This window comes from Lissotriton vulgaris, chromosome 8 (assembly GCF_964263255.1).
Source record: "Lissotriton vulgaris chromosome 8, aLisVul1.2, whole genome shotgun sequence".
Classification (NCBI taxonomy): domain Eukaryota; kingdom Metazoa; phylum Chordata; class Amphibia; order Caudata; family Salamandridae; genus Lissotriton; species Lissotriton vulgaris.
This window is the reverse complement of record NC_141696.1, coordinates 557,478,572-557,490,739: the sequence shown is the minus strand read 5'-3', so window position 1 is coordinate 557,490,739 and position 12,168 is coordinate 557,478,572. Positions and strand designations below refer to the sequence as shown.

The 12,168-nt window shown below is 37.9% G+C and overlaps 1 protein-coding gene across 1 annotated transcript in view; it reads right to left on the bottom strand.

The window, feature by feature from the left end:
- Window positions 1-1,927: 1,927 nt before the first annotated feature.
- The window catches only part of TMTC4 (transmembrane O-mannosyltransferase targeting cadherins 4), a 996,962-nt gene continuing 986,721 nt past the window's right edge, over window positions 1,928-12,168 (bottom strand). Inside the window, exon 18 of the mRNA XM_086934371.1 lies at window positions 1,928-8,414. Within this exon, the coding sequence (XP_086790497.1) occupies window positions 8,263-8,414 (152 nt within the window). The 3' untranslated portion in view covers window positions 1,928-8,262. The remainder of the gene's footprint in view (window positions 8,415-12,168) is intronic.

Sequence of the window (12,168 nt, the reverse complement as noted above, 5' to 3'; positions counted from 1 at the left end):
AGTCACCCAACCCTTCTCTCTTAAACTGGGTGGAGATGTCCCACAGCTAGACAAAGGAAAACTGAATCTGCTTGCACCTAAGCTCTCCATAAACTGGATTGACAAACCTAATCGGAGATATTGTGAAAAGACGAAATAGTAACAAGGGATTCTGGAATATCAAAACAGAGCCGAGCTTTGGGAAGAACTTTGAATAAATAGAATATCCTACGATAAAATCCTCCTGCTTTGCTGCTTTGGTCATTATTGTCTGGGTATCATCGGAGAGTAATGAATTGTAACACTTGTCAAAATTACCATCTGTGGTCCTAAATCCAGCACCTCTGCCTCCGCTTACATTCTTGACATTATTTTGTTTTTGTTTCCATGTGGACTGATTGTTAGTAAGGGCTTTGGTGATCTATTTTACTCCAGTGACACACCGGGAAATGTTGTAGTCCTGCAATTACACAACTTCTGCCTTTCACACTACAACTTGAACAGTGTCACCTGACATACCAACATCTTAATGTCTGTGGAACCTGGTCTCTGTCATGGTATGTCGAAGAGGGTAGCAGTGTGCAAAGTAAATCAAAGTAAATCCATCCTTCCAGTTTGATTTACATGGCAGTTCTGTTTTAAATTCCCCCTTAGTCCTATAAAGGTACTCATTATCTCTGCATATTCACATTAAATTAAAAACTATATAACGGGCAATAACAATGAATTAACGTTTGAATGAAATTATATAAAACATTTTAAACTGAAACTAACAAACAATCGGGAGTGTATATTTCTTAAGTATAAAATGTGTTACAGACCTGAAAATTCTTACGTATGTAGCTTTTTCATCCCTTACAGCAAACCTAGTTTAAAATGTTGATTTCGCACTGAATGGAATTTTGATTTATAGTATTTTTTCAATTCTGGGCAATTTTCACAGGTTCTACTGTACACTGCTGCTAACTTCAGAAGGAAATATATGCACTTTCAGCCAGACATACTGGAAATGTCCGTATCATTCAAACTAATGACAACTAAGAGCACAACTGCATTTTAAATTAGAACAAATTGAAGCAGGCTTACTAATATTACTACATGAACTTCACTTCACAGTTCATTAATCTATTCCTTTTTCAAGAGTGCAAGCCTCCTAATTGCAACCAAAATTGTACCCCTAATGTCTGCAATGTCTAAGTTATGCTGATTGGCATGAAGCCTTCCAGTTTCCATAGTCCACAGGTGAACAGAAGACCAGATAATGGGTAGCAAACCTAGGTTCACGTGGGCCAGGTACATGTCAAGTTTTTAGGATAACCAATGCTATATTGTAAGTTTATATTATATGAATATCATTAAAATCTGGTGTGGGTCAGGATCTCTCATATCTTGCTGACAGCATTGGCATTAGAATGGCCTTAAATTCACACCAGGAAGAAAGTGGCACATCATTACTCTACATTTAAAGAGTTGAACATGCAAATATCTGTTACATGTAAGTGTTATCTGTGATGAAAATATTTAACAAGACAACAAACACACGTGGCCAGAACTCAAACACGTCTTGCAGTCTGATGTGCTGCATTTATAAGTGATTTTGTTTTTAAAGACATTCCAATTTTCATGAAGATTGGTTGGGTCAATATTAGGGTTGGTACACAGCTCTGTTCTTCGTCAGAAGGAAGGTGTGCATGGAACAGACCAAGGTGGACGTCCGTTGCGATATCCGCTCTTTTCACTTGTGTGCAAGCAATTTGCCACAGTATCAGTGTGTGAATAATGTTATATCGAATTTCCCTGCTTCATGACTGTACAGGGGTAAAAGTAAACACACAATAAAACATACATATGAAAAATAAAGAGCAAACGCCTCAGCTCAGCCGTGAAGTATGTATGATTCATGCTTAAAGCAAATTCATGGAATAACTGAAAGAAACTACAGCAGACGTTAACAAGTAACAAATATTTTACTCACAACAAATTACAGCAATTGTACAGCTTTGCATACAGGTTCAGAAACGTGGACTTTAATGTACAATAAAGTGAAAATGTTCTCCATTTAAGATGTTTAAATAACAAAGTACATAAAAAACAATAGAAGAACCAGACACTTCCACCAAAATATCAACATATAAAAAGGTTCTCAATAAAAATGCTTTTTCAGTTTATACAGTTTCTATAGTAAAAACTGCAATGTTTCGTACAGTGTAACAAAAGATTGTGTCCATTTGGGTGCATTAGACTGTCCGCATATAAAAAAAAGTATTCCATGAAGAGTAGAAAAGGCATTTGTAAAATAACACAGAATCGCAGTATTCAGAAGTTGGTTATAGTAATGTAACCATTTCAAGAATGAGAACTAAAATTGTTCCACTTGCTTCCATACATTGGGAGCTCAGCACCGAAGTGAACTGCAAACGTTGTGAGCATTTCTTATCAAGCAGAAATACCTCAAGACTAAAAAAAAAAAGGCAGGAATAATGTATTCTATTGTCAATTCTACTAATGGGTACCTCGCACACCAAAATACAGTGTCCCACCCGCATGCTCCTTGTTTTTGCAACTGCAATGTTTGAGATGATCCACCTGAGTGGGAATCTTCCTTAGTTACTTTTAAAGTAGACGTTGATCGAGTTGCAACTCCTACAGAGCTCCCATAGCTTGGCCCTGGATACCAAAATCATGACTGTGAACTGATAATTGGTTAATCCACTTTCATTGCCTTGAATCACACGTTCAAGGAGGATCGGCAAATGGGGTTCTATGTCCTTATGGCTTTGCATGTGCTCTGTTATGCAGTGAAAGGCCTAAGGGACTCGTCCTTTAAGGAAGCATTACATATGCTCACTACAGACTGTAAGTGTCCATCGTCAATGTTGCTGATATTTTGAGTTCCTAATTGTGGTTAGCGATATCGTAGGAAGTGAATTTGCTAGTGCAGACTGTAATCGGTCTGTTAATTCTCCTCCCACCTCCAAACATTCACTATCTTCGACCTTTAATAGAGGATCCCTGAGCTCTTGTTTCATCTCCAAATAAACTTCTTGAATAAAATGATTGATTTATGGCTTAGAGTAACTAAATATGATGTGTAGCCGAAGAGTAAAATGTGCCTTCTATTTAGCTTTGGAGACTATAGATTCTTTCTCGATTCATGATAACAATAACCATGTCATGATGTACTATTATTTTATTACTTTTTGCAGGTATAATCCTGCATCTTTAATGTAAAAAGCTATTGTCATTACGCATTATTATTTACAACCTGTATGTAAGGGTATCTCTGTAAAAATATTTGTATAGTGTAAACCTAGTTAGGACACGGAGGACAAAAGCGAAGACCAGAGGTACAATTATTTGTCACTTACAAGAGATGATCAACAGATGGGTTCCTATTGTCTAAGGGAGATGGCTTTTCTTGAAGAGATGAGTCTTCAACTCAAAAAGGTGACTTTAGAGTCGCAATTCCTAAATCCTGATTCACACAATTAAACATTGAAGGCGTTTTCAATACAGCAATTTCTGACTGGAAAATCTGGCGCTATGGCACATGTTTCACTATTCAAATAAAAGGGCTAGGCTTGGGAATATTAGTGGTTCTGGCTGGTTGGCTATCTTGAATGTGGTGAACACCAAGGAACTGTGAGTATTCACAAACATTAATAACAACTTCTCACACCAACACTGAGCCCCTAACCTAATGGTAAAACTGGTGAACTAAAAGGGAAAATAGAGCGTAAAAATGTTACAAACACTTTCATGTTTTTGGAGATCCAAACAGAATGGATTCCCCTCTGCACATGTTCTTTCTTCATACATCAAACAGTCCAAAGTTCTTTGAGTTTAAATCTACCGGGTTATGGTTAAAAATAATAGATTTCCATGGGCAAGGAGAGGTAATTCTTTCAGTTCTGGAAAATTGGTAACTTTGTGAAAATCTTACACATAAGGCAATGCTACGTACCATAGGAATTTAAACATACTTGTAAATAAAGGTTAATGTAGGGTGGACTATAAATATTCTGGGATCACCCATCACTTATACAAAAATTTGGAAAACGTATTCTACTTGCAAATAAAAAAATACCACTGGAGTTTTTTTTATATTTGCTGAAGGGAACACCACAATATGAATACAATTATAATGTTTGATATTGCTGGAGTAAATGCAATAATCTGCTAAAATGTGTTAACAGGTACAATGAAAATAGTTTTATTCTGGCCTGCTTATTCATTTTCCTCCCCTTGTGCAAGGCTGTGTGTGCCTGCTTGTTTTAAACTTGACACTTTCCTTGTGCTGTTGCCAAGAATCAGAGAATTGTCAAGATACAAGGCCTTTGGAGATGTCACTGATGCTGCTCCCATTCCATTTTTAATTGACTTCCAGACAAGCTGGATTTAAACTAGAGTCAGCAGGCACGAGGAGTCCTGAACTGGTGGCAACAGAGTGGATTTCATGTTGAATTCTAGAACTGCCTATACCCTTCCAAGTTAATTACTACCTGCTAAGACTCTGTTACCACAAGTACAATAATTCTTTATATGAAGAGAAAGTTGCATTACACGATTTCTAAAAAACTAGCAAGTGATCCTAAATAATGGTATGTGGAATAATGTGGTGCAAACAAGTACAGGCAATATCCTGTACATTATGTAACCAACTGCAAAATATATGGTACTACAAATTATTAAGACTAACATCGATAAAACAATTTTAGAAAATCAGAGCAGATATCATAGCCTTGGGACAGAAACTAACCAAAATGGAATGGGGTAGGTTTCACACCACAGTTTTTGTTTAAAGTGCTGGTCTATAATCTGTTCATCATAAAACCCTCCATCAAGGATTGATCCAATGCAGGGTACATGGATTTTTTTTTACTATATACAGAACATAAAGATGGAAACAGGGAAGTAGGCTGGGAGGAATACTGGGTTTTAAAGAGAGCTACATGGGGTTGGTCATTTATGGAGGCAGACACATCCTGACAGATTCCTCTTCTCTTCCACAGGCAAGTGTAGTAGGTTCACAGAAGGCAGTGAAGTGGGGCGTGCTAATAAGGTCGGTCATGGAGGGGAGCAGATGTATCCTGACAATCTTCATTCTCTTCTGTGAGATAATCACAACCTCTTTTTGGCTGATACAAAGGGCCCTAACGTGACTTTGCAATATTGGAGTGTAAAATACAGTCTCAAATGGATGATATGCCATTATTCTTTCCTCAAATTCAATGATTCATTTCAGATCACACATAATGTATACTCCTAATTTTGCCATTAATGGTAGATGCCACTAGTCATTACGTAAATCTGGGTTATTTCTTTTTAGAGTTTACTAAGGAAATTCCTACTTCACTGTATATCCATCTATCACAGAGAAGCTATGGACGACCACCACCATCTCACCTTCTAAATCCATACAGTTTGCATTTATTTTGATTACCAAAGATGGTCAGTTGATTGAAAACCTTTGTCTATTTGCCTCTTGGTCACTAGTGCACTCTTGCTCCTATGTTCCTATGAGACAGAGGCGCCCACACTTTAAAATGGTAATCTATCTGATGGGCTGTGGAAAGTCAAGTGCGCAGTGAGATATCTTACGAGCTTGACTTTACAGGCAAACAACTGGAGAAAACACATTCCACAAGGATTCATGATATAAAACATATTGTAAAATGACAAGAATACACACCTTACTTTCTCTTTTCATTACTGAGAAAAACTTGATTGTGCACTTGATACTTTCTAGTCAACGCAGAATTTCTTCTGGGCGAAATACATTGTAGATGATGAGAAATACCCTCCCTTGAGGGACAATATTATGCAGTATATACCTCAACTGCAGGACATATTTTCTATAGGCTGTCTCCTATTTCACATATCGAAGTGGTTTAAAAACTCATGAATAATGTCAAACGCATTCATTATTAATGTAATTCAACTTTTTGGTATCTTGTAGTTAGTTTACGTTTATAATCACACATGCCAGCTACAACAAATAAAGAATCATGGAATGGATAGCTATGCTGACTAATCCCAGTGCCCAATGCAATGACTTTTTTCAGTATCTAGCCTTTGCTTTTGTGGAAGCTCTTGTTCATGCAGTCGAAGTGTCGAAGATCCCCAACTGGCGTCCAGGATCAGAACATAAGACAGCTCTGACCTGCCATCTTCCCAATTTACGAAGGACACTGACACAAGACAATGACAAATATGGGCATAGAGTGGGAGGGGCTCCAAGTCTATACTCGAATACAGCATGCCTCACAGAGCAGCGCATGCGCTGCTCAACTCGACCTAAAAAAGAGGGCCCATTAATATTTCCTTTTTAAGTAACTATTTCTCAGGATACTAAAAATTAGGCGTGCCTATTGAACACTGTGAAGGCACACTAATCAGCAATACTGCATGTGTTATATACGTGCAAAACACTTCATTTAGCACAGTGAGAAAAAGGGGTTTATTTCACTACTACTGAGTGAGGTCTTCAGGTGTAAATCACAAGAATTTGGGACAAAGAGAATATATAAAAAGAGTGCATTGATATCAATAGCACTATGAATACGCTAGCAGGAACCACCACCATTGTTGGCGGATGTCACTCTGTCAGACTGTAAATAAGGCCCACAGTTTTTGCTCTCAGATCTGATGAGGAAGAGAGATGAGGAGGCATTACACACAAGAGAGCAGTTTGGGGTGCAACGTAAATCCTACCGGAAAAGGTAAACTGTGCAAATAAAATTATGTCTAGTAAACATCCAATATTTTGTATTTATGTACATGACCTTATATGATTGCTTATAAATCAGTGGCAGTGATTTTTTACTTGTCTAAAGAGTTTATTGCAGAAACAAGTTTTTTTTTTCATTTTGTTTTTCTTAGAAACTACAATCCACAATTCCCTTTGATTTTTCTCCCTTCAATCATTTTTGGTGTTTTTCCTGTACAATGCGAATCGAGATACGTAGTCTGAAACGTAATGTCATTCTGCCACCTTTTGAATTATGAGATAATGATTTCCTTTTTATGGTTGTGATACATCATTTTCAATGTGCCTACACAAGCCACGTTTTAAAAAAAAAATTCAATGAAATACTACAAAAAATAGAAACTGCAGTGTTTTAGAATTAGGAAAGTTGGAAGGTCAGTGGAGGATTACCTACCACCAGTCTCAGGAGGAATTTACTCAGTTACTGTCTTCAATTACACTATTCATGGGGTATTGTTTTTCCTACCTGAATGTAATTTGTTTCTTCAGTAAGGCCTCCGTGGAGGCCAAATTTGAGGCCTGATGTTCTTCTGAGCTCAAGATCCGTCTTTGTTCTGTTTACACAGCGTATGAGGACTCACCTTTCACAATCAAGCACTTAAGTTCATGGGGATACAGGAAAAATAATTATGCATTGTTTCTGGTCACCATTCTTCATTTAACTTCTAATGTTATTTAAATTCGGGTAGAAACGTCTCCCCGCAACTGTGTCCCAAATTTTACCATGAAATCCTATATCTCTTTAAGCTTCTCAATGAGTAACTACATTCTGTCAAAGTGTGTGAAATACCAAATTGGTCACAATTGGTGCATGTTTAAGGATATTATTCTCAATATACAACATCCAAGAGAGAAGCAAGGAGACAGCATTTCTAATAAGTCGGATATGGAGGGTGCATAGGTTGCACATGTCGATGTTGTGCTAATATGGTGATTTTTAGTCCACATTCAGTACCACAGTGTGAATGGCAGGCAATATTGGGGAAAACGTGTGTGCCCAATGCACACATGAAAATGACAGCAATGCAATTCATTAAAATTCTGGTGTGTCCCACGCGGGTCCCCGGGGTCTGGATCCAAGCCAGATTTTCAGGATGACTACAGAGTCTGTAAATAATTTAGACTCATTGTATTTATATTTATCTCTTGAGGCTGTCCTGGAAATCTAACGTGGACCCGAGAACTTTGAATGGAGCCAGGGCACCCATTTAGTAACTGATTAAACTTGAAATGTGCACCATTTTTCACTAAGCATCTCAACAGTGCAAAGGCGACAAGCTAATTAAACCTGGCTTAATTGGTTCACCCAATGATTCTGATTCAAAAGGTCTGCTCATTCTTAGGGGCATTGCAATACAACGATTGGAAGACCTCATTTGTTTCAAATAAACTTTCATATCAAGCACTTTGGGAGTACCTTCCATGTGCCTTAGAACCTTTAAATAGTGGAACTGCAACCTTTCCAAGTTCAAAAGTGACATGTGAAGCCCCAGTATGCGGAATGAAAAGAAACATCAGACTGGGCCTTTCTTTTGCAGTTGTTCAATTTTTCTTCTAAGAAGGCTGTAGTTTTCTTTCGTCCCGGGAGCAGAGGGGTCAAGCTTCAGAGAGATTTCATAGTGTTTCTTGGCAGAGTCCAGATTTCCCCAGCGGTGGTACAGCACAGCTGAAACAGCAATAATGACTTTATTACTGAGGTTTTGAATATTGTATAATCTTGCCAGTTCACTTGAAAAACAACATCAGAGTCTTCATTCCAAATGCAAGATTCCCCCACCCCCTCGCGGGCACCCTGCTACCCTGCCAAGTGGAGGGACCGAGCATGGTTGCTGTATGAGGTAAGACTGAATGAATAATAATAAACGTTGCATTAAAGTGATATTTTTCTTGTTCTGTGGTCTCAAACTGCTTCACAAACATGTCTAAATGCATAAGTGTGCCACAAGCAGAGGAGTATGGAAGAGTACAGCCGATTACACCGGGTGATTACATAGTTTGCTTTATTCTAATTTTAAAAAGGGGTTTTTGGTGACATCACTAAAAAAGTATTAAAAAACATTTCAGAGCAGCTTCTTTTAATTAACTGTTAAATACATTTAAAAATCAGTGTAAATGCTTTTGAGAGGTTTAGAAAAATCAAGTTGCAAAACAAATTGAAAGATAGAAAATATTAAACATCAAGAACACGTGTCATACATCTACCTCGTATCCCAAACCCTCCATAAATATTTCACAACTACAAAAATATAAACGTTTTGAGCATCACTGTGCAAAAATATGTGATATTTGCATTTAACATGAGAAACAGATTCATCTAATTTCACACGTTCTCAACTAAACATCACATCTAATGAAAGAGGAAGTATAATAAGAAAGGAACCCCTCATAGAGGCCAAGATGGCCGTCACATTATCCATGGTGGTGGAGGCTGGGATTTGGGCAAGACGGGCCATGTTCATGACTCTAGATGATCAACATAGGCACAAGGAGCAAGATCCCCATTCCTAAAAAGACAATTACAGAAGAAGTAGTGTAGAGTTTTAAAATGGCACCTGTCTCTCTATGTGTGCTCCTTTGTCCTACCCATCAAGTGCCCATGCTGCTGGCTGACCCTAGCCAAAAAACAAGTTAAAAAAAAAACCTTCCCACCTCACGAAACGTGCAGGGATTTGTCTGACAAATTTACCTTTTGAAAGAGAATCTTTCGGATATATTCATAATCTCTTGCAGCATTTTCATAAACATGGCATACCTAGGTTTTCAGTGGGAGCAAACATCAGTGTTCATTCAGTTCAGGCTGGCACCCAGGAAGGGAGGGGAAAAGAAATCACTGCACAAAAACACTGCTCAAATAGAACAGCAGTGGCGTCTTTCCCTGACTCTGCTGGGCAAAGGTTCTTATCAGGAAGGAATTTCAGAAAAAGGTTCCAGGTCAGTAGAGGCATCCTAGTGTCACAGTGGAAAATGAGATAGAAGCCACAAGTAGTCCATCACTCATAGAAAAAGAATTAGGGGAAGGATACAAGAACAAGCATGATGGTAAAAAATAAATCAGAAATTAAATAGACTAGGCTAATTATGAGCTTTTCAACAACTTGCAATCATTGAAGGATTAAAAAACAAGAAGAAATAGATTCCCTTTCAAAGATTTTAACTATACTAAAGAAGAGAACAGGGAAACCCTACTAGAGAATATTAAATATCCCAATTAAAAAGTGTATCATTACATCTGGCAAATTGAAGGTAGCATGAACGCACTGTGGGAGAACAGCTTCTCACAGTGCCATGCACACTATTCCCAGGATGGGAGGGGGAAGGGCTGAAAACTGTTAAACACTCTAAAATAACCTGGCTGTAAATCAGGGTGTTTCTGAAGATGGAACACAACACACAAGTGCGCGGCATTCCACAGATAGATATATGCATAATATCTAGAAACAGTACAGAAAAAAAAGAGATTAATTGGCATAATAGCTCTTCACTGGAGGAGTCCTAAAGAAAAACCTTATCAAATCTGATACACCAGCGTGCCAATTGCAGAGTGACTGATTAAACACGAAGTGAAACACAAGAACCATTAAGGAAGACTCGCAGGATAAGATGTAGCTCACATCACAATAAACAAAACGGAATTCACCTACCTGAAACTATATTTTCATAAGAAAAGAGTGTACCTAGTGATGAAGGTGGTGGAAGAAAGATATTTGATCACAGAAAGTAAAACAAAAACACTTACAATAATACACTTACAATGAGTCAGTCACTGACTGACAATGAGTCATTCCTCTGACTGAATGGGGCATAAGAAGGTGACGGAATCGGGAAATACAGCAACTAAACATGTCCAAATCTTTGAAGGCAGGAGAGATACATAGGAGATTAAAGAACAGCATAAAAACTAAGAAGAGACAACCCCACAAATAGGAGAGTGAAAAGAAACCTAGAACAGCACTTAATAGAAGCATCATCGTTTGAAATGTGGCGTGCAAAGTTTTACAATGTATTTAACTTGGAATATAGGCTCTACAGTATAAAATCGATGAGGGGCCCAAATTTGGGGGCCTATGTTCCATCATATGGACATATCGCTGTGAATAACATCCAACCTCCTATATATTTATGTAATATTTTATGTATTCTTTTTTTGTTGCATAAATTATGTCTGCATCAATGATTTAATTATTGGTTTGGAAATATAAACATGCTATGAACTGAACAATAAAGAATCTTTGAAAAAAACAAAAGAAGAAAGCTGAGACAGCCGGTCTATGGTGCAACAGAATAACAAAACTGGACAAGACGTTGCAATAGAACTTACTAAACTTGAAAAAATCAATAAAAATAAAACATATCCAGAGAATGTCACATGCAGTCCCAAAGGAAAGAAAAGGAAAACAAAACAAATGAACTAGGGAGGGGGTGAACCTAAAACAGATATACAGAAAGAAAATACAAGAAGCAAATGAGTGGGTTAGGCTGTATAGCGGCAACAATTAGTATGGAAGCGGTAATGAGTATCTTCTGATGCATACAAGAAAATAATATAGTGTCACACCTAAAACTGACAGCAAAATAAGCACGATAGGGGGGATTCTTCAAATATTAGAATTGAAAGGAGAGAAAATGGGTAGCTACAAAGATAAAAAAAAGAAGGGAACAGTTTTGTTTTTGACAGAAGACAGAACACATGTACATGAGAAACATCTGAAACACAAGCAATAGAAATACTAAGCTAAAAGCCCAAAGTGAAAGGGCAGAACACAAGGTAATAAATAATAAGAGCACATTCATAATTATTGATGTTCTTGAGGGCAAAAGCAAATGTCTCCGGATCACATTCTATATGACTAATTTTTTAGCGTGTGTCTTAAACCTGGAAGACAGGAAAGACCTGGGGAAAGAAATCAACTATGATCACAGAAACACAACTTGGGAAAAATACAGCAAAGTGCGACCTCCAAACTTCTTGGGAAATTTGGATCCATATACAGAAAAAAACGTTAACATGGCAGGAAGACTTTACAAATTTGGTCTGACCTAATGAATTCCCAAGGACAAACCACAGAAGATAGAAAATCTAACCGTATTAAAAAAAAACATTCTTCCTTTCCTTCTTTCCAACTTTCTTTATATATTTTAACATGTCAGGTGGGGAGTCCTTCACAGATGGAGCTCTCTCCTTGACAAGGGTGGCCAGCCCCTGCATCTCCCTCCTACTGCCTCACAGCGCTTCCTACAGTGGCATAAAGGACTAACCCAGGTCTTGACACAACCATGGCCGCTGCTTGTCCCCTGAAGATTATATCCCTCAATGTTAAATGCCTTAACTCCCCAACAAGCGACAGCAAACGTGGCGCTACCTTCTACAGTAGAACCCAGACATTATCCTCCTTCAGGAAACCCATCTTCTAAAAGCTGAT